The sequence below is a fragment of the Streptopelia decaocto genome (assembly GCF_964273445.1).
Source record: "Streptopelia decaocto genome assembly, chromosome: 7".
In the NCBI taxonomy this organism is placed as follows: Eukaryota; Metazoa; Chordata; class Aves; order Columbiformes; family Columbidae; genus Streptopelia; species Streptopelia decaocto.
Genome location: NC_138661.1, coordinates 39193789 through 39216223, shown reverse-complemented (window position 1 = coordinate 39216223; position 22435 = coordinate 39193789). Strand labels below are relative to the sequence as shown.

Genomic DNA, 22435 nt, shown 5'->3' with positions numbered 1-22435 from the left:
ACAGTTACTCTGCAAGATGCCGTTTTCTCTCCTCAAACTCCAGCATCCCAAAACCAAAGATTTTATGATCAAGAGACTATAATAGCACTTCTTAATGATTAAAAAGTGACTCTTCCATATCCAGAATGAACTAACCTCTTTATCTATGGCAGTAGTATGCAACTGGGCTTCCCCGAGTTCACAGCCAAGTGCCCTTTGCAGGCTATAGATGACATGATCGTAAGAATGATGTTCATCATTGAAAAGGACACAGTAGTAGCTGTCTACCTTCTCTCTACTGGGAAAAAGCCAACATATCATCATACAAATAAAAACAAAATTGTAAATAGCATCCTACCCAATAAAAGCAACAGCTCACTTGATAACTTGAGAGAAATGTCAAATAGAAAGAATTGTAGAAGAAAATTAAGCATGTTCTTCATGTCCAAAACACACACAAAATATCCTCCACCATCTATACCAGAATAAGCCACAGAAACCACACGCAAAGTACAAAAGAGTTACTTGATTATTCCATTATTTCCTCTCACTGCTATTTTATGATCTCATTTGTCTTTTTAACATGACACACAACAGTCTTTTCCCATTTGGATGGAGCACAAACATTGCTTTTCTCATGAAGTACCAAAGCTTTTCTCTATATAACTGTAGGTCAAAAATACTACAATGCTGTTTACAGGGAATTTTGGCACTAATATGTTTGCAGAAGTGTAAGAATACCACAGACAAAATTATTATCCAAGTTTCTAACACCTTGAAGAGAAAGCTGGAAATACCCCCTACCTAATTACAAGCTCCGGAGGCAGTTCCTTCTCTTCTTCCCATACAAGCATATCTACAATGTATTTTATCACCGAGGGAAACACTCTCCTAGAGTGCTCCATGATTTCTTCACTCAGCTGACATCCAGAATCCTGTAAGACAAGAGATAACAAATTTTTAAAATGAAAAAAGAGTTGGCAGAATACCTTATTGCTATATTTGTTTCAGGGAATTAGCCTTTTCGTTATTTTCAAGTAAACTAATCTCACCTAATTTCTTATCTTCAAAATTATTTCATCCTAAGGGCTCTCAGTAGTATTCCAACGGTTTCATCTACCTTTTTTAACACATCCAGTTTTTATCTAGGAAAAGACTACAAAATGTCTCACGAAATGCATTAGGAAGCTTCTTTTTAAAAAAAAAAAAAAAAAACCTAAAATTTTAAAAAGCTGGTTAACAGCTTTCTGTACACCTCAAGATATTAAAAGTTTACACACCAGACAAAAATTCTTCCCCTGCATTGCCTGTGTAGGTATTCTGTCAAACATTTATGACACTCCTTGAACAGGATCATCCAAGAAAACCTAGCTGTTCTTTTCAGAGACCTCATCCCAGCTCTAGAAATCATTCAAAATATCCCTGTGAACTCACGCATTTCCCATCTACCCAGATAAAGGTCATAAGCATTTAAGCAGGAGAAAAAGTAAGGTTATAAACTAAGAAAATAATTACCAGATCTGTACTTAATAATAAAGCAGTCAATATTCAGGAAACAAGATACAGATAAATTGCAAAGCCGTTGTGTGACACAAGGGCTTTAATCCAAAGGCCCCGATGATATACCACCTTCCATTCAGCATATGCATATATAAATGATACATAACCTTGTTATCAATGTTAATGCAACCAAATCCAGTAGTTTCATATAAAATATGACTCAGAAACAGAGGCTGATATTTTCTAGAGTATTTACACAAAGTTACCTATAATTGTAGGATCACCCAAACTGCCTACAAAATCTGAATACATGTTGGTTTCTCATCTTTTGTCACTCTGGTAAAGATGCTTTCCAAGAATAAAGCTTTTCACATGTGACTTTTAATCCTAAAGTACTAAGGGAACTCACCTCTGGAATACACAATCTGATAGACATCGAATATAAGAAAACAGAGAGAGTGACGTTTTTAATATGGCTAAGCATCATGTTCTTGAAAACTTCTTAAATCAACTATACAGTCACAATCATCCATTTATGAAGCAGATTACTTAAAAAAAAAATCATCATATTGTGTCCATATGACAGAAGACCTAAAAATGCAGTGGAAGATAAGTAAAAATGCATTAACATGACCAATTGCTTCCAAGTCTCTGAGCAACAGTTTTCTGACTGATGTCTCTGCATTAGGAGAATAATTTGGAGTCAAATGTACTGTCTAAAATGTCTGCTAATGAAATCATGGTCTATAAATATGCCTGTGTGTACATACTTAATTTCAGATAAGCTTGTGCTAAGTCTTGATAATTAAGAATGTAAATGTCTGAGGCACTGATTTTTCCCAGACCAACAAAGCGATCATCATCTTAAAATTTGGAGCAGAATAAAAAAAAAACATAGTGCTAAGAATATTCTAATTGAACTGAGTTGTAAACATACTAATTTTTTTTTCCAGTATTTCTTAACAGTTTGACTTTTTAAGCATTAAAATACATTACACAAAAATTATACAGCTGGAAGAAAATATAAAGCTGTGCACAAAGACACTCTCATCAAGAACCTGTAGTAAGACATGCCATTCTCCTTCGGTCTGTAGAACTCAAAGGAAACCACATCAAAGGATTTACAACCTATTAAAAGTGGGGATTGCACTCATACAAATACTGAAAAGTTAAATGATGCAATGCCACCTCCAATGCTATCCACATAAAGAGAAGTCACAGTAAAATGAAATTAAGACACATCTAATGTAAATTGAAAGGGTAAAAATAAAATTTTCTCATGACTATGCCCCAAAATGTGTAGGTATTTAAGTCTCTGGTAAAGCTTCATACAACAAACCTCTGGAAGAATGAACAAAGTATGTTCACATATCTAAAAACAACTAATAACCTTTTTTTAAAAAAAAATTGTGCCTGGGAAGTATTTTTACTTAATCTCAGACATAAATTCTTAAAATTATCTGCTTTTAATGATACATTCAGGCAAAAAGGTTTTTATATTTCTGGCAGATTGAAGACACTAATTTGGAATCAATAAGGAATGGATGACTCCTAGAAGTCTGGAGTGGGGATTCCAAAATGAAGGACTGCTTTTCTGAGCTCCATATTACAAACATAATAAGTTTTGTAAATATCTCCTCAATGTAAAACTTTTTTTCGAAAAACAAAACCAAAACAAAACTAAGGTTCAATTAGGATTTTTGCACCGATACTGTATTTTACTAATACTCAAAAACTCTGGTGCTTATCTTTGATCTTGTAGATTGAAACCTGTCCTCTACTAATGGCCCATTTTTAAAAGGAGGTCATTCTGTAGATCAGACTCTAAACTTAACTTACCTTTTAAAAATAGCAGACAGTTCCCAAGCACATTTTTACCATGTTCTGCATAGCAGACAAACATGCTGCAAACAGACCCCTCTTCTTGTTTGCTCTTACTTGATCAGAGTAAGTTTATAAACTGCCTAGCATAACATATCCTATGCACTTAAGAGTAATTAAAGGAATACTGCTCAGAATCCTCTGGAAAAGAGTGCTTTTTGTTTGACAAGCATGTGATAAACTGCTATACTATCAGAAAATATGCTGGAAAATAAATATGCAAAATGTCTGTTCCAAATGCACCTTACAACTCATTTAATAAGCACTATATGCTGAGAAAACTCCTACGTTATGAATGTCCTTGATTCTCAGAACAGAGAACAAACTACGAGGTAATCCATAGATCCATGAGCCTCTTCATCATAAAGAAATCCCTGACAGACAAGCCTTTTATTAAAAAAGAAAGATGGTCATGCAATGCAATCTAGCAAATAGCTACCTCTAGTATATATTAATGTACTGATGCATTTCGTTACTGTAGTGGTTGTACGATTTGGACAAGGGAATAGAGTGCACTATCAGCAAATTTGCTGATGACACCAAGCTGGGAGGAGTGGCTGACACGCCAGAAGGCTGTGCTGCCATCCAGCGAGACCTGGACAGGCTGGAGAGTTGGGTGGAGAATAACCTGATGAAATTTAACAAGGGAAAGTGTAGAGTCCTGCATCTGGGCAGGAACAACCCCAGGTTCCAGTATAAGTTGGGGAGTGACCTGTTAGAGAGCAGTGTAGGGGAAAGGGACCTGGGGGTCCTGGTGGACAATAGGATGACCATGAGCCAGCACTGTGCCCTTGTGGCCAGGAAGGCCAATGGCATCCTGGGGTGTATTAGAAGGGGGGTGGTTAGTAGGTCCCAGAGAGGTTCTCCTTCCCCTCTACTCTGCCCTGGTAAGACCACATCTGGAATATTGTGTCCAGTTCTGGGCCCCTCAGTTCAAGAAGGACAGGGAACTGCTGGAGGGAGTCCAGTGTAGGGCAACAAAGATGATTAAGGGAGTGGAGCATCTCCCTTATGAGGAAAGGCTGAGGGAGCTGGGTCTCTTTAGCTTGGAGGAGCCTGAGGGGTGACCTCATTCATGTTTATACATATGTAAAGGGTGAGTGTCATGAGGATGCAGCCAGGCTCTTCTCGGTGACAACCAATGATAGGTCAAGGGGTAATGGGTTCAAACTGGAACACAAGAATTTCCACTTAAACATGAGAGGAAACTTCTTCTCACTAAGGGTATCAGAACACTGGAACAGGCTGCACAGGGAGGTTGTGGAGTCTCCTTCTCTGAAGACATTCAAAACCTGCCTGGACACATTCCTGTGTAACCTCATCTAGGTGTTCCTGCTCCGGCAGGGGGATTGGACTAGATGATCTTTCGAGGTCCCTTCCAATCCCTAACATTCTGTGATTCTGTGATACTTCTGCCCTTTTACTAGAGAGTCTATATATACTGACTGTACAGTAACCACATATATAGACAACAAAACTACTGTAACAAGTAACTTTCTACTTCTCCAATTTAAAATAATTGTCTAATTATATGTTTTCTATCATTGACAACTCTCAGGTAGCACCCATCATAGGAGTGTGTTTACTTGAGAGCAGTTATAACACAGCTTTGGTTTCTCACAACTCCATGACAGAAGTGATAATCAAACAAATTCACTGCAAACCAACCAAAGACCTTATCAGAGACTGGAAGAGGAAATATTACTTGAAGAAGCATGAGAGGTTCCCTGTTCCCTTATCATCACAGGTATGATTACAGTTCTCAATAAAGTTTAAAGCCAAGAGATACTGTGCTAGCTGCTGTCATTATAGATGTGATCTATCCTTTAGCCTTATCTCCATTGGATACAAATGGCCTGAAGTATATTCTGAGCAGCTTATCTTCTTGTAAACAGAAATAAAATGCTGTGGACTCTGAATGAATGAAGTTTCCTCTCAAGCTTTGGTTTTGAAAAAAGCCCACAAAATTTGAACATTGTGATTTTTAACAACAGTGAAACAGCTTTTGGATAAAACTTTGATAAAGGTTTCGGTGTTTTTCCTACCATTTGTTTTTGGATACTTTTAGTGTTACGAAAAAAACTGTTTTAAAGGAAAAAGAGGTAAAAAGCAGAATATGCTGTTACAGATGCAAATACCAGTTTCCTTTGCAGGAAGTCAACATTTCATAAACCATTTTAAGGACGCTGGTCAGAGTTGTTGAAACCAAAAAATACTATTATTCTAAAAAGTAAAGTGCTGAAACAGCTGTTAGAAGATCTCATACAGAGACATATATTTTAAAGCTGGGAGATACAATCTATTTTGTTTAGAATCTCTTTGTTAAAGTTCTTAATGTGCCCAGGTCCACATTAATCCAGGTATTGGTGTGATTTTTTTTTTTTTGTGAGCCATCACAGATGAAATCCATAATGTATGCTAGCTACTGTCTGAAAGATGAACTGGACAAACCGGTCACCTGATGCATAAGTAATCACTTATCTAGGAGCAATGGAGATTCTGTGGCTGGAAACAATTTTCAAGTGGAAGAATAATTAATTCTCAACTGACACCTGAATATTTTGTCTTAAGACCATTGCTAAATTATCCTCATGATATGATAAGGACCTCTCAGCAATCAGCTAGGAATCTGATACCAAGCATCTTAACAAGTTTCCATAGTATCCAAAGGCAGCTTTGAAGCTGGTAGAGAAGTTGCATCTGCTCTCCCATATGTCCTTATTAACAGTACCAGGAATCTACCATTAAAAAAAAATATCCTATTTTCCTTCTGAAAGCAAGGACAAAAACTAATACTTTTCAAAGAGGAACTGTGCTGGTTTCTTATTCTGGAAGCACCCCTAGAATGTGCTGGAAAAAGTATTAAACACGTATGTAAAATAGTAATGGTGATGGCAGTAAAATTAACCCTATCACAGATATTTCAGGGTATTTTAATATCATGGAAACAATTTGGTTCTTTTGATTACAGGTTTTTCTAAGTAATAAGTAGGTATCAGCCTCACACACATATCACATAGCTCAATACTCAGGGATAAGCACCGCACAGCAGAAAAGTTTTTACTGAAGTAGAAGCAGGTGAGCATTACAGTGACAAGCTCCAAGTGCCAATCAGATCACCCCTTCTTGGAGCTTCAACTATTTTTATTTCTGAAATCCACTAAGGTTCATGGTTTTTTGAAGGATGAACAGGTGAGGGAAAACTTTGTCTCATTTTTTTGTAAGATCAGTGTCTTTATTCGTTTTCCATTTGATTTTTTTGCTGGATATGAAGAACAGTACTTTTGCAACAAAACAAGGAGAAATTAGGAGTCTATTTGCAATGACAAATGCTAAGGTATTTCCCCCTGCTTTTCTCAGAATGTAGGACTCAGAAAAAACTATGTTACCTGAAGCAACTGATTTGCCTACATTTTCTTTGAGAACTACTTATAAGATGGCATTTCTCATTGATATTCTGCTTTATGAGGTAAAATAAACATGAGACATCCTAGCATAAGAGGTCAGTTTTCAAGCGTAGGGTCTCATTTTAGTCATAGTGACAGATAACACACCAGAAGTAACTGACAAAAAGAAAGTGTTCAGTAATGCAGTAATGTGGAAAAGATAAAATATTATTAAAATCAAGTAACTATGTCTAAACATTTACCAACCACTACGAGACTAATTATTTGTAAATATGAACTGAGTAATACACATAGCAAAAAGCAAGAGTGCAACTTTAATTCTGAATCTAAGACAGAATCGCACAAGACAGGTAGAGGGAACTGTTCTGTTGGTTTTGCCTTTTATTTGGAAATAAACGATGTCTCATATAACATTTGACCACAAACACCTTGACAAAGAAAATCCTGATTCAACCTAATCAGACCTGCAACATGAATTATACACTATACATACTTTCATACACAGGAATAAGCACTCTTTTTTAAAAGGCAATATTTACAATATTTATTCTTTCACTTTAAGCAATATTCTTACTTCTTTTGCAGAACCTGATGCTCCAGGTTCATGTTTAGTACACAGCGGTCCAGCCTTCCACGCCTCTGTATCTCCACAGTCACAAAATCCACCTCCGGTGGAGCTATGCATCTGTAAAAAATGTGTGTTTCATCCATGAAACATGCATATAAAAAGCAAGAATAAAATAAAAATGTCAAAAACAAGTATAAATACCTACTTACAAAATACAAGTCACTGCATAACCAACAGACTTGCCACAGACTTATAGGAGGAGCGAGAGGAAAAAATGTAAACTTTTTGAGCAGAAAATAAAGGAGGAAATACAATTGTCACTGAAAAAATTATGCAAGTCTTAAACAAATTTAGGTAGAAAGTAGGTGAAAAAGCCTATGACTGATGAATAAGCACTTCATAAATGGCAAAATAATAGTTTTTCGGTTTATTAGCAAAATTATAGCAAATGTGCTTAATGCCTTGCCTACAAGTTACTTGGTAAAGTTTGAAAGCAATCTAAAAAATAATACATTACACAGCTGTTTAGTAGTACCTCCACTTCTAGCCAAAGAAAATAAGATATAATCAGCATATAAATACACTCTTGCAACTTTAATTTTGCATTATATTTTCAGAAAAGCACAAATTCTGACCCTTCACTTTGGCAAAAAGTCAGGCAAAACTGAGGCAAAAATAATTATCCTTAGCCTATTCTAAGTCCCCAATCCTAAAATAATTACAAAAACACTAAGTGGTCCACTAAAAAGACATTAAAAAAAATGTTATTTACATGACACATTTAAAAATAACCTGATCTAATTAGATGTGCTTTGAGCAGGAGGCTGGACTAGGTGACCTCCTTAAGGTCCCTTACAACCTAAATTATTCTATGAAACTATACAAAGAGTAATCTGTATACTTTAGACTACATCTTTAAAATTGAAATGCGGCAAATCTGCTCCCATCCGACTACCTATTTCCAAGGCTGATGTTTTGCCTGAAGAAGTTACTAAAAAACAGGGAAAAGACAACAGCTTCTCAGCTCAGTTGTAATTCCAAATTATTGTCTGTTTTCCATCTTATCCCTCTAAACTGTGTGTGTTCATGCATGTGTATATGGAAGTTATATTTGCATTATCCAAGTAGTTTTGTATGTCTTTGAATCAATATTTGCAATACATTTTCAGATCAGTATACAAAGACTTAAACAGAGGGGCTGAATATTGTATTTTAGTCCCAGTTAATTTTGAAATTGCTAGGACTCTCTTCCAAACTGTCTCTTCTTTAAACATACCCACTTAAGGAGTATGACCAATCAATAATATAAGACAAACTTCTTAAATGGATGTCATGTCAAATAATAGAGGAATAGCTGCAAAAAAAAGATCGAGCACACTTTTTGTTTATGAAAGATAATTACATTTAATACATAATGTTTTGTATATTTTATTGGCTCTCGCAAGGAGAGTTAGAGCAGCTTTAAAAATTATACTTAATATATCGTTCTCCATTTCTGCCCCAAAGCTGTTGAAATTAGAGAGTTCTCAGTGAAGAGGGCAAGTGAAAAATGGGGCCTGGGAAAGAAACAGTAGATGACAACTTATGCAGGGAGTTAGCTAAGAGCTATTTAAAAGATCCTTCTTTAATTAAAGCATGGGAATCTCTCAAAGATAACATACGATTTTGCTCAAAAATTATCAGAACTATATCAGAAAGACATGATCCTGTTCTAGAACTACCTCCTCATTAAAAAATTGATGCTTAACATTTGTTTAAACTTTTGCACAGCCCACACTTAAGCACAAAGTAGTTTATGCAAATCTAAATGGAGGAACAGAGTGGAAATGGAGGGACTGCACCAGTGACATAAGTTCTGATGTAATGACCCTGAGATATGCACACTCAGTCTAAAATTCCAAACTGTACTGACCAGGACTCAGGACAGGACTGTCATTTTTGGTCACAGCTTTTTACTCTGACATACACTTCTGTGATATTGCCAAAGAGAATAACAATGTGTGCATTCATAAACACTCCCTTAGAAATTTACTGCTCTTAAATGAGGCTTTACATAGTTAGAAACATGAAAGATAATTAACTAATTAGTAAATCCTAGATTTTTTTTTTTTACTAAAAACTACTAGTGTTTTATTTGCAGTTTATTATATAATCTTTTCTGAAGCTACAAATACAGTTTCTTAATATAATATTTTTCTACCTTGTACCGGTGGTTCTTGTGAATGCTATTCTGGAAGCAGTCCATACAGAGCACACAAGTTGGATCAACTGCACAGTCTCTGCAACAAAAATGGGAACTCAAAAACTTTCTAAAACAAGCACATAGATTTTTCATGCACAAAAGAAAATCCTGCTCTGAAAACAAAACAGATATTAAAACCAAATTCAAATTATAAAAGCATTGGCTACTCCACATCACAGAAACAAAATGATGTGGAGAAAGCAAATCTAGTTAGGCTTGAACCATGTACTCAAACAGAAACATGCTTGATTCCCACTTTCAAAACTTGTTGCTAACATACTTCTGTTTTGCTAAGAATAAGCAGCTATTAAAAACCATGACTCTGAGGTAACCTCCATTATTGTTGTTTTCAACAACTGTAGCCAGTTTGCTAATGAAGCTTTTGCTACACTTCTGCTAGGTTATATTTGTAACTTTCAAAACACAAGTTAAAATCTAAAGACAATTCCTTTACAAAACAAGCCAAAGAATGTATACCTTGAAATTTAGTTTCAACAGTTTGAGTCATGCATTCGAATACCTGAAAATCCAGAATGATACTTATGGGCAATCTAATTTCATTTTTTTCTATGCTACACATACCTATGGTTTTTGACATTGCTTTCCCCACCCCTTAAAACATGGTCAGTCTTTTTAAAGTGCTGTTTCATTCTACGCAAAATGTAAATGACAGGTATTAAATGACAATACATCAAGTTTTCTGTTTTATGACATTGTTCAACACCTAGTTCAAGCCTCCTTTACAATACAACAAAAACAGTATGGTAATTCTTACTACAGAACGAATTTCCTTTCAAATCTTTAGATTATAATTATCATTATGATAATAAGTACAGGTTAGTGAAGAATTAAATTATTGTACTGCAAGACAAGTTAAAAGTAAGAAAAATTAAGCCAGAAGTGCCTACTAGATTTGAATGCCCAATCCAAGACATTTAGAATTTTGTATTTCAGAGTATCTATTATTTTTAGCATTTTAGAAGCCTAAAGCAAACATATATTCAGCTTCAGTTGTAGTAAGTACAGCATCTTGCATAAATACTACCTCATTTTTGCAAGACAGGAACTCTAAAAAAAAAGAAGAGCCCGCCTCCAGGAAATACAGCATTATCTTTTTGCCTGCTATCATACAAGAACTCTGCAAAGGTAGGAACAGAATTATTCCTGTTACAGCAGCACTAAATGGCCTTGACCATCCTTTTCCTTCACACAATCCTATGTTGCATTCACTATACGCTTTCTAACAAACACGTAAGGACTTACTCAAACACCATTCTCCTTTCACACACAACACTAACTTACTCCTAAAAAAAGCTGAAGAGTTTGCAATTCATTACAACCTTACAGTGTAATTCATAAAGTTTACAGAGAGCTTTCATTTTGACATTTCCAAAATTCTGAGGGCTGGATTTTTTATCCATAATAATATTTATTCTTCATCCTTAATAATACGCTTTTGGTATTTCTGATGAAATTTTCTAGGTTTTTGAAATAAACTGAAAACTACAATAAAGTATAGCAATAGCATCATATTAATAGTATGCACAGTTGAATTTTTACATCCATGAGAAAGACCTCTGGCTTTTTTATATTGTTATTAATCATACTATTCATATTAATTATTTGTATTAATATGAATTAATAAAATACATTCTATCAAATCAATGGGCTGCCATCTTTAATATGCTCCTGGATGAGAAAGAAGGCGAAAACATGACCATTGGTCACAAAGCTATTGCTTAAGCAAAGGACTGATGATGCTCAGAAATGCTGGATTCTGTTTTGGACTTTGAACAGGTTAATATTGTACAGTGCACAGATTTTTATGCCTGTTCTCCCCCAATTCAGGTACAGAGCCCATACCCATATCCTATCATCCAATCTTTTTAACCAACGGCTTTCAGTACCTTTAGTATCCTCTCCATTCCCTTCCCCATTTCTCTGCCAGAGCTTGCTTTTCATATGCAATTTTCCTCCCTCTAAAGTGGTTTGAAATGTGAATCAAATGCCACTGTCAGCTAAGCAAAGACCTACCATGACACAAGCGATAACTAGTTAGCAACTCAACTGATTTTATTAAACTACTTTGCTGCATTCCCTCACATCAGAACATTCTTGATAGTCTACCTCCATTCTTACCTGCAAGAGTATGTTGTCTCCCCTCCTTTGAACACTTTCCCACAGAGCTGGGAGGTTCCACTCTGTTGTAGTTTCTCCAGGAATGCATCTGGGTCTTCCCCAAACAAGTAGCATTCCAGGGGGTATAATATTGCTGCCTGGACCATTTCTTCTTGTTTCTCCACCAAGGGGTCCATTTCAGCTGAGTAAATATTTGGCACATGTTTTGCCAAGCACTGTAAAAACGTAGCTTGGAAGTTGAATCTTTCATCACTCCACTGCAAGAAAAGTACACACAAGGATAAACATTACTGAATAAACAAATTTAAAGAAAATAAGATTAAGCACTTCTGTGAATCCAGAATTCTTTTCCACATCAGAAGTCAGTTCTGTGAGCAATAAAACCCAAGAAAGCACGGTTCCCAAGAATTTCTCTGCTAGTTTCCTTTCTGTACCCACCACAGTAACCTCTGTTCCCTTTAAGTCTTCTACTGAAACATTCTGAGGCAAGAGCTGGCAAGTGCTGAGTTACTGTAGAGCAACCCACACCCTTATTAATTTTCAACTCCATGCTTGCCACCAGGCCAGCCAATGCACAAACCTTCATGTCTGTTCAGCTGCTGACAAACGGAAAGAGCAGCAGCACCAGAGGGTGTCCCCGTCTTAGCTGGGAAATGAGTTTGGGATTCCCTCCTTAGCCTGCTGATAGTCATAAAACATGCAGCAACTTAATAATCTTTAAAATTGTTACCCTTCTGTAAAATCTTGTTGAAACTGGTCATCAAGGTTCAATAGTTACTGAGGGAGAAAGAAGCCAAACTGATCATATAAGGTTAATATCCCAGGAAACCAGACTAAAATGCAATTTCATATTTATAAGACAATTAATAAAAGCAGTTATGTTTTAGCTTGAGATTCTTAATTTTTTTAATTTAAGTCCCTAATTTCACTTGCAACTATTCGAGTTCTCTGAACAGTTCTCTCGCATTGCTCTATTTCTGTCCTTTAAGTGTGAATATTCCTTCTTTCACACTATTCCCATGATTTAGAAATACCTTTTGTCTTTCCCCCATTGCAAATCAGATAACAAGTCTACTCGTCAAGACTCCTAAAGACACCTTCCATTTATACACAATATTGATTTATGCCCAAAAATTAATTTTTGCAAGAAACACAAACAAAAGTAACTTCACAAATGGCTCTAAAGGCAATATCCTCTAGGCCAGCAAGCAGAGAACAAGCAAAGCAACCACTAAAGAGTTCAGATTGAGAGGAGGCTCAAAGCAGTAGACTATTCAATTTTTTAAAGGATGACAACACACATCTTATGTGAAAGGCAAAAAAATCCTGATTTCTGAGTTAAAATGGAACCTACCTCAATCAAACCAATGGATTGTCCCCCAAAATTGACAGAGAAAAGGGATTAAATAAAGATCTATAAGGCTACAGCTTCCTAGTTTACTACCTAGATTAGAACAGTTCTCCAAAAAAAGAAATTAATTTAGAAGACATACAGTCCAAAGTGATGCAACTCCAGTACTCTGAAAGCCAGATCTGCAGTCACGTAGAAATTGCATATTTGTTTACTGAAAAATTGTATATCTACCTAGTATAAACAAATACAAAAAATGGCCTACATACAAAAATCTAAACAGTTGAAATACCAGGTTGAAACAGCCTAGATTAACAATAACATCAAAACTAGTCTATTAAACAAGGTTTGTTCCACATTGTAGTCACTCTAAACACTTGCTCTATGGCTTTAATAAGACACAATACACTTTTAATACGTTTAGTTTTAGCCTGAAGCTTCTACTGATATTTTGGCCATCAGTCTTCCTTCACATTACCCTTAGGTAGTCCGTTACATTACATCATTTACCATGGTGATCCATGAACTCAAATTATGGAAGAAAATGCATGGCACACACTGACGGAGAAAAGAAGCCATGGATAATATGGTCAAGCAAGAACATCCTAGAATAACTTCAGTTTAGAAGTGCAGGTGGGCTAGTCTAATCAAATTTCTTGAATCACAAAGCATTCAAGCCATCCTTAAATATCTGAAAATGAAGATTCATCCATCAACTGAAGGGAACCACTTATTTAAATTCCAATTCTAACCAAAACTCTAGATCAAGAACAGATTTATTACTTGAGCAGTAAGCACCACTGTGATCACCACATCAGTATGAAAACTTCAGCATACACATGCATGTAATATATATGCATTCTGTATACATACAAATACATGCACTAAAATTATAGGTACGTATTTATTTTCACATATTCACAGTGCTAAGGAAAAAAAAGGAAAAGGAAACAAAATAGGTGACTGCCTTTTTATTTTAAGTTGTTCACATTTTTCAACTACCTAGCAACAATTTTTTTTAATAAAAATTGTGCTTACCTGGGCTGTAAAGACACTGAATTTTAAAAAGCAACTGAAAATTAAATCCAAATGTATCAAATAATTGCATAACAACATGAAAAAATAAATATATAAAAAAATCAATAAATATTAAAAAAAAATCAAATTAGCTGGGGATTCTCAGAAAGATATCAAATTGCAAAAGGTAACTGAAAACCGAATTCCTTGATCATGTGTCTATTTTTTATATGTCTGTTTAAGATGAGTGAAAGTAAGTTATTCCTATCATAATTAAACTCCATAATTCAATGTTCCTCCTTAAGTATGGTTCCTCCTGTAACTTGTTTTTAGTTTTTCTTTTAACTATACTGCACTATGGCTTTAGCCAATTCCTCTCCCAATTTGGTTACTGTATTTGTTCGAATGGGGGGTGTGGGTCGTGACCCCTTGGCATGCTCTCTTTCCGCAGCCGAGAGAATCCAAGTCTGTAGCTCTTCCATCTTTATAAGCCATGTTCCCAAGAGACAGTATAAGTTTAGCTTCTGTGTTGCTGTAACAGAGCACATCATAGCTTCAAAAAACACAGGGCTAAGCTTTCCTGAAAATGTGCCAGAAGTGTAGAATGGGTTCTCACACAGCCTGACTTACAAGCATTTCAAGCATTCCTGTGCAAAGCTTTTAATTCTTCCTGTCCTTCCTTCTCTGGACAACATTTAAATAGAAGGGAATCTGAAGGAAGGGAAGAGAGAGAACTCTCTCAAGCAGGCTGTCTGCCTTCTGACAAGCACACTAAATTATATCATCAACCTACACATCATCCAGGAAATATCCATTATACTTACAAGAGAAACAAGAATATTCTTTTTCTTATTTCTAAAAGCTGTACCAAGCTAAATTTCAAACTTATCTCATAACCTCTATGTCTCCTAGAAGTAATTTATTCCCTGTGGCAAAATCTGTTTAGTATACTATATTCAACTGTGTAAAATTACACACGTCCCCTCATGGGATGGCAGAGAGAATCAGAAGAGTAAAGCAGAAAAGTTTAGATAAGAACATTTTAATGATTGGAAAAAAAAAAAAAAAATTATAGAAGAATATACAAAACAAGTGATGCACAATGCAATTGCTCACCCCCTGCCAACTGATGCCCTGTCAGTTCCAGAGCAGCAGCCCCCCCCACTAACTTTGCCCCAGTTTATATACTGAGCATATGGTATGGAATATTTCTTTGGCTAGTTTGTGTCAGCTGTCCTGGCTGTGCCCCCTCCCAGCTCCTTGTGCACCTCCCCACTGGCAGAGCATGGGAAGCTGGGAAGTCCTTGACTTAGTATAAGCACTACTTAGCCACAACTAAAACATCCCTGTGTTATCAACGTTATTCTCATACTAAATCCAAAACACAGCACCATACCACTAGGAAGAAAACTAACACTATCCCAGCAAAAACCAGGACATGGGGGTTTTTTGTCATTTTCTCATTTTTATTACCAGTTTCCTGAAGAAACAGCTATGCCATCATATTGACCATATGGACATACACAAGGTCCAGATATAAAACCACCATAACAATGACAGAAGGAGCTGCAGGAGCAATCACGGCAGAAGCACCCCACCACCTTTCCCACAGATGGAGCAATACCCATGCCATGTGGGTGGGCATTCCTGGGTACCAAAAACAGCAGGCAAAGGTGACACTTGGGAACTCAACATCAGCGAAGAGCCTGTGTCACAGACACACATTGTCTCCTCTCCTTTTATACTCTACATCTCTAAGCTTCTCCAGTGCTGTTTCTTTTCCTCCTTTGATCGTGTTCCTGTCACGTTCTCCTTTTCATTACAATAATTCTTAATCTGCATGCAAAAAGGGAGGTGAAAGGAACCGGGAATTGTAAACCTATGTTTCTCTAATGTAAGTAGTTTTGTCAAAAGAGCAGGGACAGCATCCACTGTGTCTGAGACATTTGATTTGGCTTTTCAGAAGAACATGACTAGAGAAGTGGTGTCTCACAATATGACTTGAGGAAGAATCACTAGGAGATAACCCTTTACCCCCTATGGAAACACAATCTGCTCTGTGGGAACAAACTACTAGTATTTCTTCCCACATGTAAGTGTATTGGAATCTACTTTTGGAAAGATCTCTATCAAACACACAGTTTTCTCCTACATCTAAAACGACAGTTTGTAGGCTTTGTTCAAACCCTTGAAATATGCATCATATCAGAAAAGGTCAGAAGATTAAGAATTATATTTGCCTACAAATACTCCTATAAAAAGAGCAAAATATCTGTCATCGATATATTCAGTATATCCATAGCAAATTTTGTCATTCACAGACACATTCACTTGTGAATACTGCAAATAATAGTAGGACTGAGAGTTCAGTAAGTACACAAGGAAAAAGAGAAAAAAATATAAACTCTCTCAATTCACTTTTCACCTATAAATCAAGTATCAAATGAGATTTCTCACCACCATGACAGAAGTTCATTATCATTGCAAAAGGTTTATTATGCACATTAATTCAGTAGCCACTACTTCCACGAGAGTTTTTGATTTACATTCTAAGCACAATTCTGTTTGAATTCTGAAGTCTTTTCAAACTAACGATTTGCATTAGGCAATATTATGAACAGTAGCTCTACTTTAACAGCACTGACTGGCACACTGATCTTTTAGTGCAAAAGTAACTGTATAAATTTCAAAACACATTAATGTAATCAGTGAAAAGCAGGAATATTAATATTCATAAATATTAAATAACAAATTATGAAGGTATAGACATTGCCAGCAGCACAAACCAAAACCTGTACCTGGTCCAATATTCCAATTTAAAGCAGTAGTAAAAAAGCTTAATTTGTGCATGACATAAATCTGTCAAGTATGAGATCGCAAAACAGCTGGTAGAAGCAGAATTTGAAAAGTAAAAATACAAAATGCTGGGTACATACTCCTTTCAAGCAGGTGCCATTCAATATAAATACCAAACGCAAAAGGCTGATTTACTTTAATGCACAGAACACTTCTTACTAGTTAAACAGAGATTAGCAGGACAACAGATTCCAGAAAACTTTTATTCTGGTATTTGTCTATCCAATTGAGCAACTATAAAAAACATTTTAAAAGGAAAAACAGGCAGAAGTTCTTTGATAAATATGCAGAATACTTAAAATTTCTTTAAAAAGAAAACTTCAAAATATTCTTGAACTAACATTTTCATATAAGGTTCTGCTTTCAAATTTTTAGTTCAACTTTTCCTTCTGCTTATTTTGGTTCAAAATAATCAGTTTTCTAATGTTCTGAAATTGAGATCCAACTGCAGTACAGAACACCTAGGCACTATTTTTAGTAAAAAGGCAACAACACAATTTATTTCAACCTCAAAGATAGATATCTATTCCCCAAGGAGGCTTAAAAAATAAGCACTAGAAATCAGCGTATTTGTTCTTCCTTGCCTTAAATCAAATTGAATTTTTTTAGGAGCATAAATTCTACTATCTCAGAAGGGACACAGTTCAAGGCATTAAAATGGAAGCTCACTCTATTTTTTGGTCACGTAAGCACTATGTAGCTGTTCATGATGTGTTTCATATTCTCTGGTAAAGTATAGCCAATGTTTCAGTAGAGAATCTAATTTTAAAATATGGCCATTTAGAACTCAATTACGAAATACCTGTTCTCCGACACACGGCTCCCTTATATAACATAGCTAGGAACGAGCCATGTACCAAACTTTGGTCTGCTCTGGATATCAGTAATTGCACTGAAAGAAGCGAGTTCGGTTTCAAAATTATTTTCTATTGGCAAAACAAGGGTAACATTCAAGAATGACTAGCATTGTCCTAACAAAACATCAACTCTGACCTGAAGACATTAAAGAACTGTTTGATCTCTACATTCATTTTAAACTTTGGCCTCTAAGCTAAAACAGGGTGCCAATTAATATTAAAAGATGCAGGTGTGTGCCCACTGGGAATGAGACTTATAACAACAGCGCAGACTACTAAAGCTTTGTCTACAGTAGAATCTACCTTGATTTCCAGGAGTCTCTGATGACCACCAGTTTAGCAGAACCCGTGACAACCAGAGAAGCAAAAGTAACCACCAGCACCATCAGTGACTCTGTCAGCTGCTGGACAGCTAAAACTAATGTCATCTTCAGAGTAAACAACACATAGACCCAAGAAGTTCAACCTCTTTGAAACTGCAGGTCAGCTGTCAGTTTTAAATCACAGTCATCTCCAAAATCACAATAGTGCAGCTTCAGTTCCTGGAGTTAAGCACTTGGACAGAAAGAGGTGCCCAAGGAGACACGTGAAGTGAAATCATGGCCTGTAGTTCTCTCTGCCATGCTGTAGACATCTTTATCGTACTGCCTACCAACTGGACACTCTAGCCTAAATATGCTACAAAATTAGCAGGATACGACTAAGCAGATTCAACAGGCAAAACAAAGTAGCCAGAAATTCTAGAAGTAATAAATCTCAAGTCTTTGAGGCGTGCAATCTAAACACCTTTCACGTTCCAAATTTCTTGGTCAAAACTGCATTACCTAGATAGCAATGTACATCAACACTAGAGGACACCCAAATTGAGTATCACATTTTAGAGCAAAACGATGTGCAAAATATATATTGGGGAAAACAGCAAAACCATCACCTTTGCAAGAGTTATTTGTAGTATTCTGTAAGACTTTAAAAACCAAACTTTTTATTTAAGTTCTGACTATTCATTTGACAGATCCTTTTGTTTCTAGAGAAACCAAGGACAGACTGATTCTTTCCTTGTTTGATCCTTAACATCCATGCCGTGGCCTCCTAGCTTCAAAGGAACTGAACAAAAAAAATTTTGAACTATCAAATTTCTTAGCACCAAACTGCACTTCAAAAACTGCAACTACAGTGGATATTTGTACATAAGTAATTCATTAATTTGGCATAGCTATGTTTGGAAAAAACAAACAAGCAAAACACAAACCACCAAATCACTAGGTTTTTGTATTAATTCCTGTGTACTCAAACTTGTCTTACAACCACACAATTTTCCATATATCATGAATTTTAAGATCCATTGTATATGTAATCTAATTCTGTAGTGAATTAATGTGTAAAAAAAATTAAGTGAATCTATCTGTATTTAGCACTAACTCAGTATTCCCAAATGCTTTCCCTTATACAATAAAACAAACTTTTTTTATCCTTAGCTTCTCTACCACTCTGGGATCTGGAAGCCACCGGAACAGTTGCATGCTATCAGGAACATCCACTTGCAGCTACATTCTCCTGGAACCACACACCTCTCACAGCACTTTAACGGCACTACAGCAGAATTACAGCAACCATAATTTATGCACTTTACATGGACTTGAACAAAGATGACAGATACCATCATAATAACAGTTCACCCCTGCACTAACAAAAGCCACAAAAATTACCAAGAAGTACGAGTAAACATGAAAGCAGACAAGGAAGAAAAAACACAGCACTACTCAATGCCATAACGAAATAAAAGCACTTCAACAGAGTGCTAAATATATAACGACGCAAGCAGGACCTTGGCAAACCTCCAGTTACCTGTTGCAACTTCATGGACTCTACTCGTTGGACACTGATACAAGTGTACAGTATATACTGTTTTGCAAATACACTGCCCTGTTCTGAAAACAGTGGCTTTGGCTACATGCAATTCAGAGCTTATTTACACAACAAGATATATTTGTTTACCTAAAGATGAATTTTAAAATTAATTTAGCTTAACGTAAACTGATGTAAAATTATATGGATATGTCACCTGGTCTAAGAATGTTAATTCAGTTTAGTAGAGGTTAGATTTAAAACTGGAAGAAGTCACTGCAACTCCAAACTGAGATTTCATTTATCTCAAGATCTGCAGATGAATATGAATATCACCTCTACTTGGTTACAACACAGCTACAGAAGCAAGGCTGCTCATATGCATTTTCTCCACTATATAATAGTATTGAATGACACAAAACAAGATCTGAAAAACTTTAGAATGCACAAATGCATGTATCATGTTTTGCTTTCTGAGATTAAAATTCAAAATCAAGTTATTTTCCTGCCTTTAAAGGAAGTATCGTAATAAAACTTTTCTCATCTTGTACATGACTACCCCACTCACATCTATACTTTTGTATAGGAGTATTGACTGATCACAAAAGATAAGACTTCTGAAAAAAAACCACCTTTTCTTCACAAATATTACTGAAACGGTACACATCAAAATTTGAAGATTTTGTATAAACTAAAATATTTGAAATATTTTAATATCTTAACCCTGCTCATACATTCCAGATAGCAGCCACCAAAGCAGGCAGGAGTCAAACTGGAAGTTGTTTAGAATACAGATGGACAAACAACCAAAGGGCTGGATCCAGCCTGCAAAACAGGCTTTTCTTAGGCCACAGGCAATGCCTGCTAGCCAGCTGCCAGACAAGCCAAGTCCAGCCCACCAGTCAGCCAAGCAAACCGCAGACGCTGTTGGGAAAGAAAAGAAAGCAAGCTTAAGTTGGGTAGACAGGTTTTACTACTAGGTCAGTGTCAGCGTAGCCCAAATTCAGTCCTCTAGTTTTCAGGGCAGCTCAGCTCAGGAAGCACTACAGCCACTATAGAGAAGCAGAGGGCAGAGATGGGACCTGACTTCAACTAATGCAGTGAGACTCCAACTCAGGTATTTCCAACTACAGCCATGCAACCCAAAAAGATGGAGTTAAGTATACAGAAGAAATCACCAAGTTGGGCTGGATGCAGAAGAGTTTATTACCTGAGTCATCACCTCACCCTACATTCCAGAATCAGGCTGGCTCCTGCAGAATCATTCAGGTAATCCTGCATCATGCACCCAGTGCTCTGAGAAGGTTTGCTAGTCATGCAGCCAGATGTGGTGCTGCACTGCAACCAGCAGCACCCAAAGCAAGAGGTGAAAAAGGAGAGCAAGAGTCAGTCTGACTGGGCTGATGCTGAGATAGATTTGACAAGCGCAGTAAGGCCAAAGCTTGCTTCATTCAGCCAGTTGTTTCTGCTCCACACTCCCTCACCTTCCTGATTCTAGTACCACAGTGAAAAGATGTTCAGACCAGCTGTGCAGTGAAAACACAAGTCAGTCCAGATGCATTAGATCCACCTAACTAGTATCATCTCTAGTACACCAGTAAATTTGGTTTACTGCCTCCAGCTCACAGTTGTCTCTGGCATTAGTATAGCCAGGTTCGCAATCTAACTTCATGAATGCTGTCAGACCCAAACTAATATAAACCTAAGATAAACCCAACCCTTAACGTAGCACCCTCACCCCATCTCCTCCCTGTCAAAATTCCTGCAGTTTGCTTGGATATACAACAGACAACACAGCCTGGGTAGCCACACACCTCTGTTGGAATAATGGTAATTCTGGCACAGAGACTCTCAATTGGCTGAAACCACATAAAAATTAAGACAACTTTGTGGACCAGCACTGACTTTGAGCAACTGAGGAGCTCTTCAGCACCTTTCCCTATGTTTTTCCCAATACCATTATTATCAGTTTTACACATTGCCTGGCTTGACTCAACCTCTTATGTCCCCATATAGTGAAAGGTTGATTGCATTGCTTTGCTGCTGATTGCAACTATCATCCTCAGCACCTCTCTGATTCTATACATGACTTGCAAACTTAAGAAGTTGCCTGACTCAGGTTGCATTTTTTGACACTCTTCTGCAATCAAATTACATTTTACTAGTTTAAAATAAAATTGTTTCTAATTTAGAAATAAAACACACATAGGCCTGTTATGGCCACAGAAACACACTTCACTTTAGTAAAGGCTCTGCAGTCACAGACTGCATCCTCATGATTTGCTGATACCCTTACAATTCTGAGAGGAAAGGTACAACAAATAATGATTGTTGGCTTAGCACTGCCACCTTTAAGAGAAGTTCCATGAGCAAACATCTCCCTATTTATCTTCCAAATTTCATTTATGGTGTGTAGCATCACGTAAAAAGTAGCTATTCTGCAGGCTTGCCAGTGCCCAACTTTTAAACATCCACAGTCAAGAGTTTCAAAACCACACTATGTATTCAGGTTGTTACAGGAAAATGTAACACAAAATGTAAGGTTTCTGACCCACATTCAGTCCCCCTTTTCTTAAACTGACAGCCTCCGGGTTTTAAACTCCTCTAGCAAAAGTGTTTGCAACATAGTATTCACATCCCAAGGTGGTGAGGGAAAGCACAGAAGGCCCTTGCCTACTACCACTAGACTGATTAAACATCAAGTTGTGTTGAGTAAGGAAATATTAAATCAATAGGTGATTAAATTAATTCACAGGAGAAAAAAAGGATAATTCTGTTCAGCAAATAAACAAC

At 36.5% G+C, this 22435-nt stretch overlaps 1 protein-coding gene across 2 annotated transcripts in view; it reads right to left on the bottom strand.

The window, feature by feature from the left end:
• UBR1 (ubiquitin protein ligase E3 component n-recognin 1) overlaps positions 1 to 22435 on the bottom strand; it is a 124825-nt gene that overhangs the window by 101502 nt on the left and 888 nt on the right. The window contains exons 2-6 of one of the 2 annotated variants that reach the window (XM_082057762.1): positions 11717 to 11973; positions 9536 to 9614; positions 7342 to 7452; positions 784 to 914; positions 136 to 274 (exon numbers count right to left, since the gene is read on the bottom strand). In XM_082057762.1, the coding sequence (XP_081913888.1) occupies positions 136 to 274; positions 784 to 914; positions 7342 to 7452; positions 9536 to 9614; positions 11717 to 11973 (717 nt within the window). Of the gene's footprint in view, positions 1 to 135; positions 278 to 783; positions 915 to 7341; positions 7453 to 9535; positions 9615 to 11716; positions 11974 to 22435 lie in introns of both variants that reach the window. The other variant, XM_082057761.1, reaches the window with a different exon arrangement.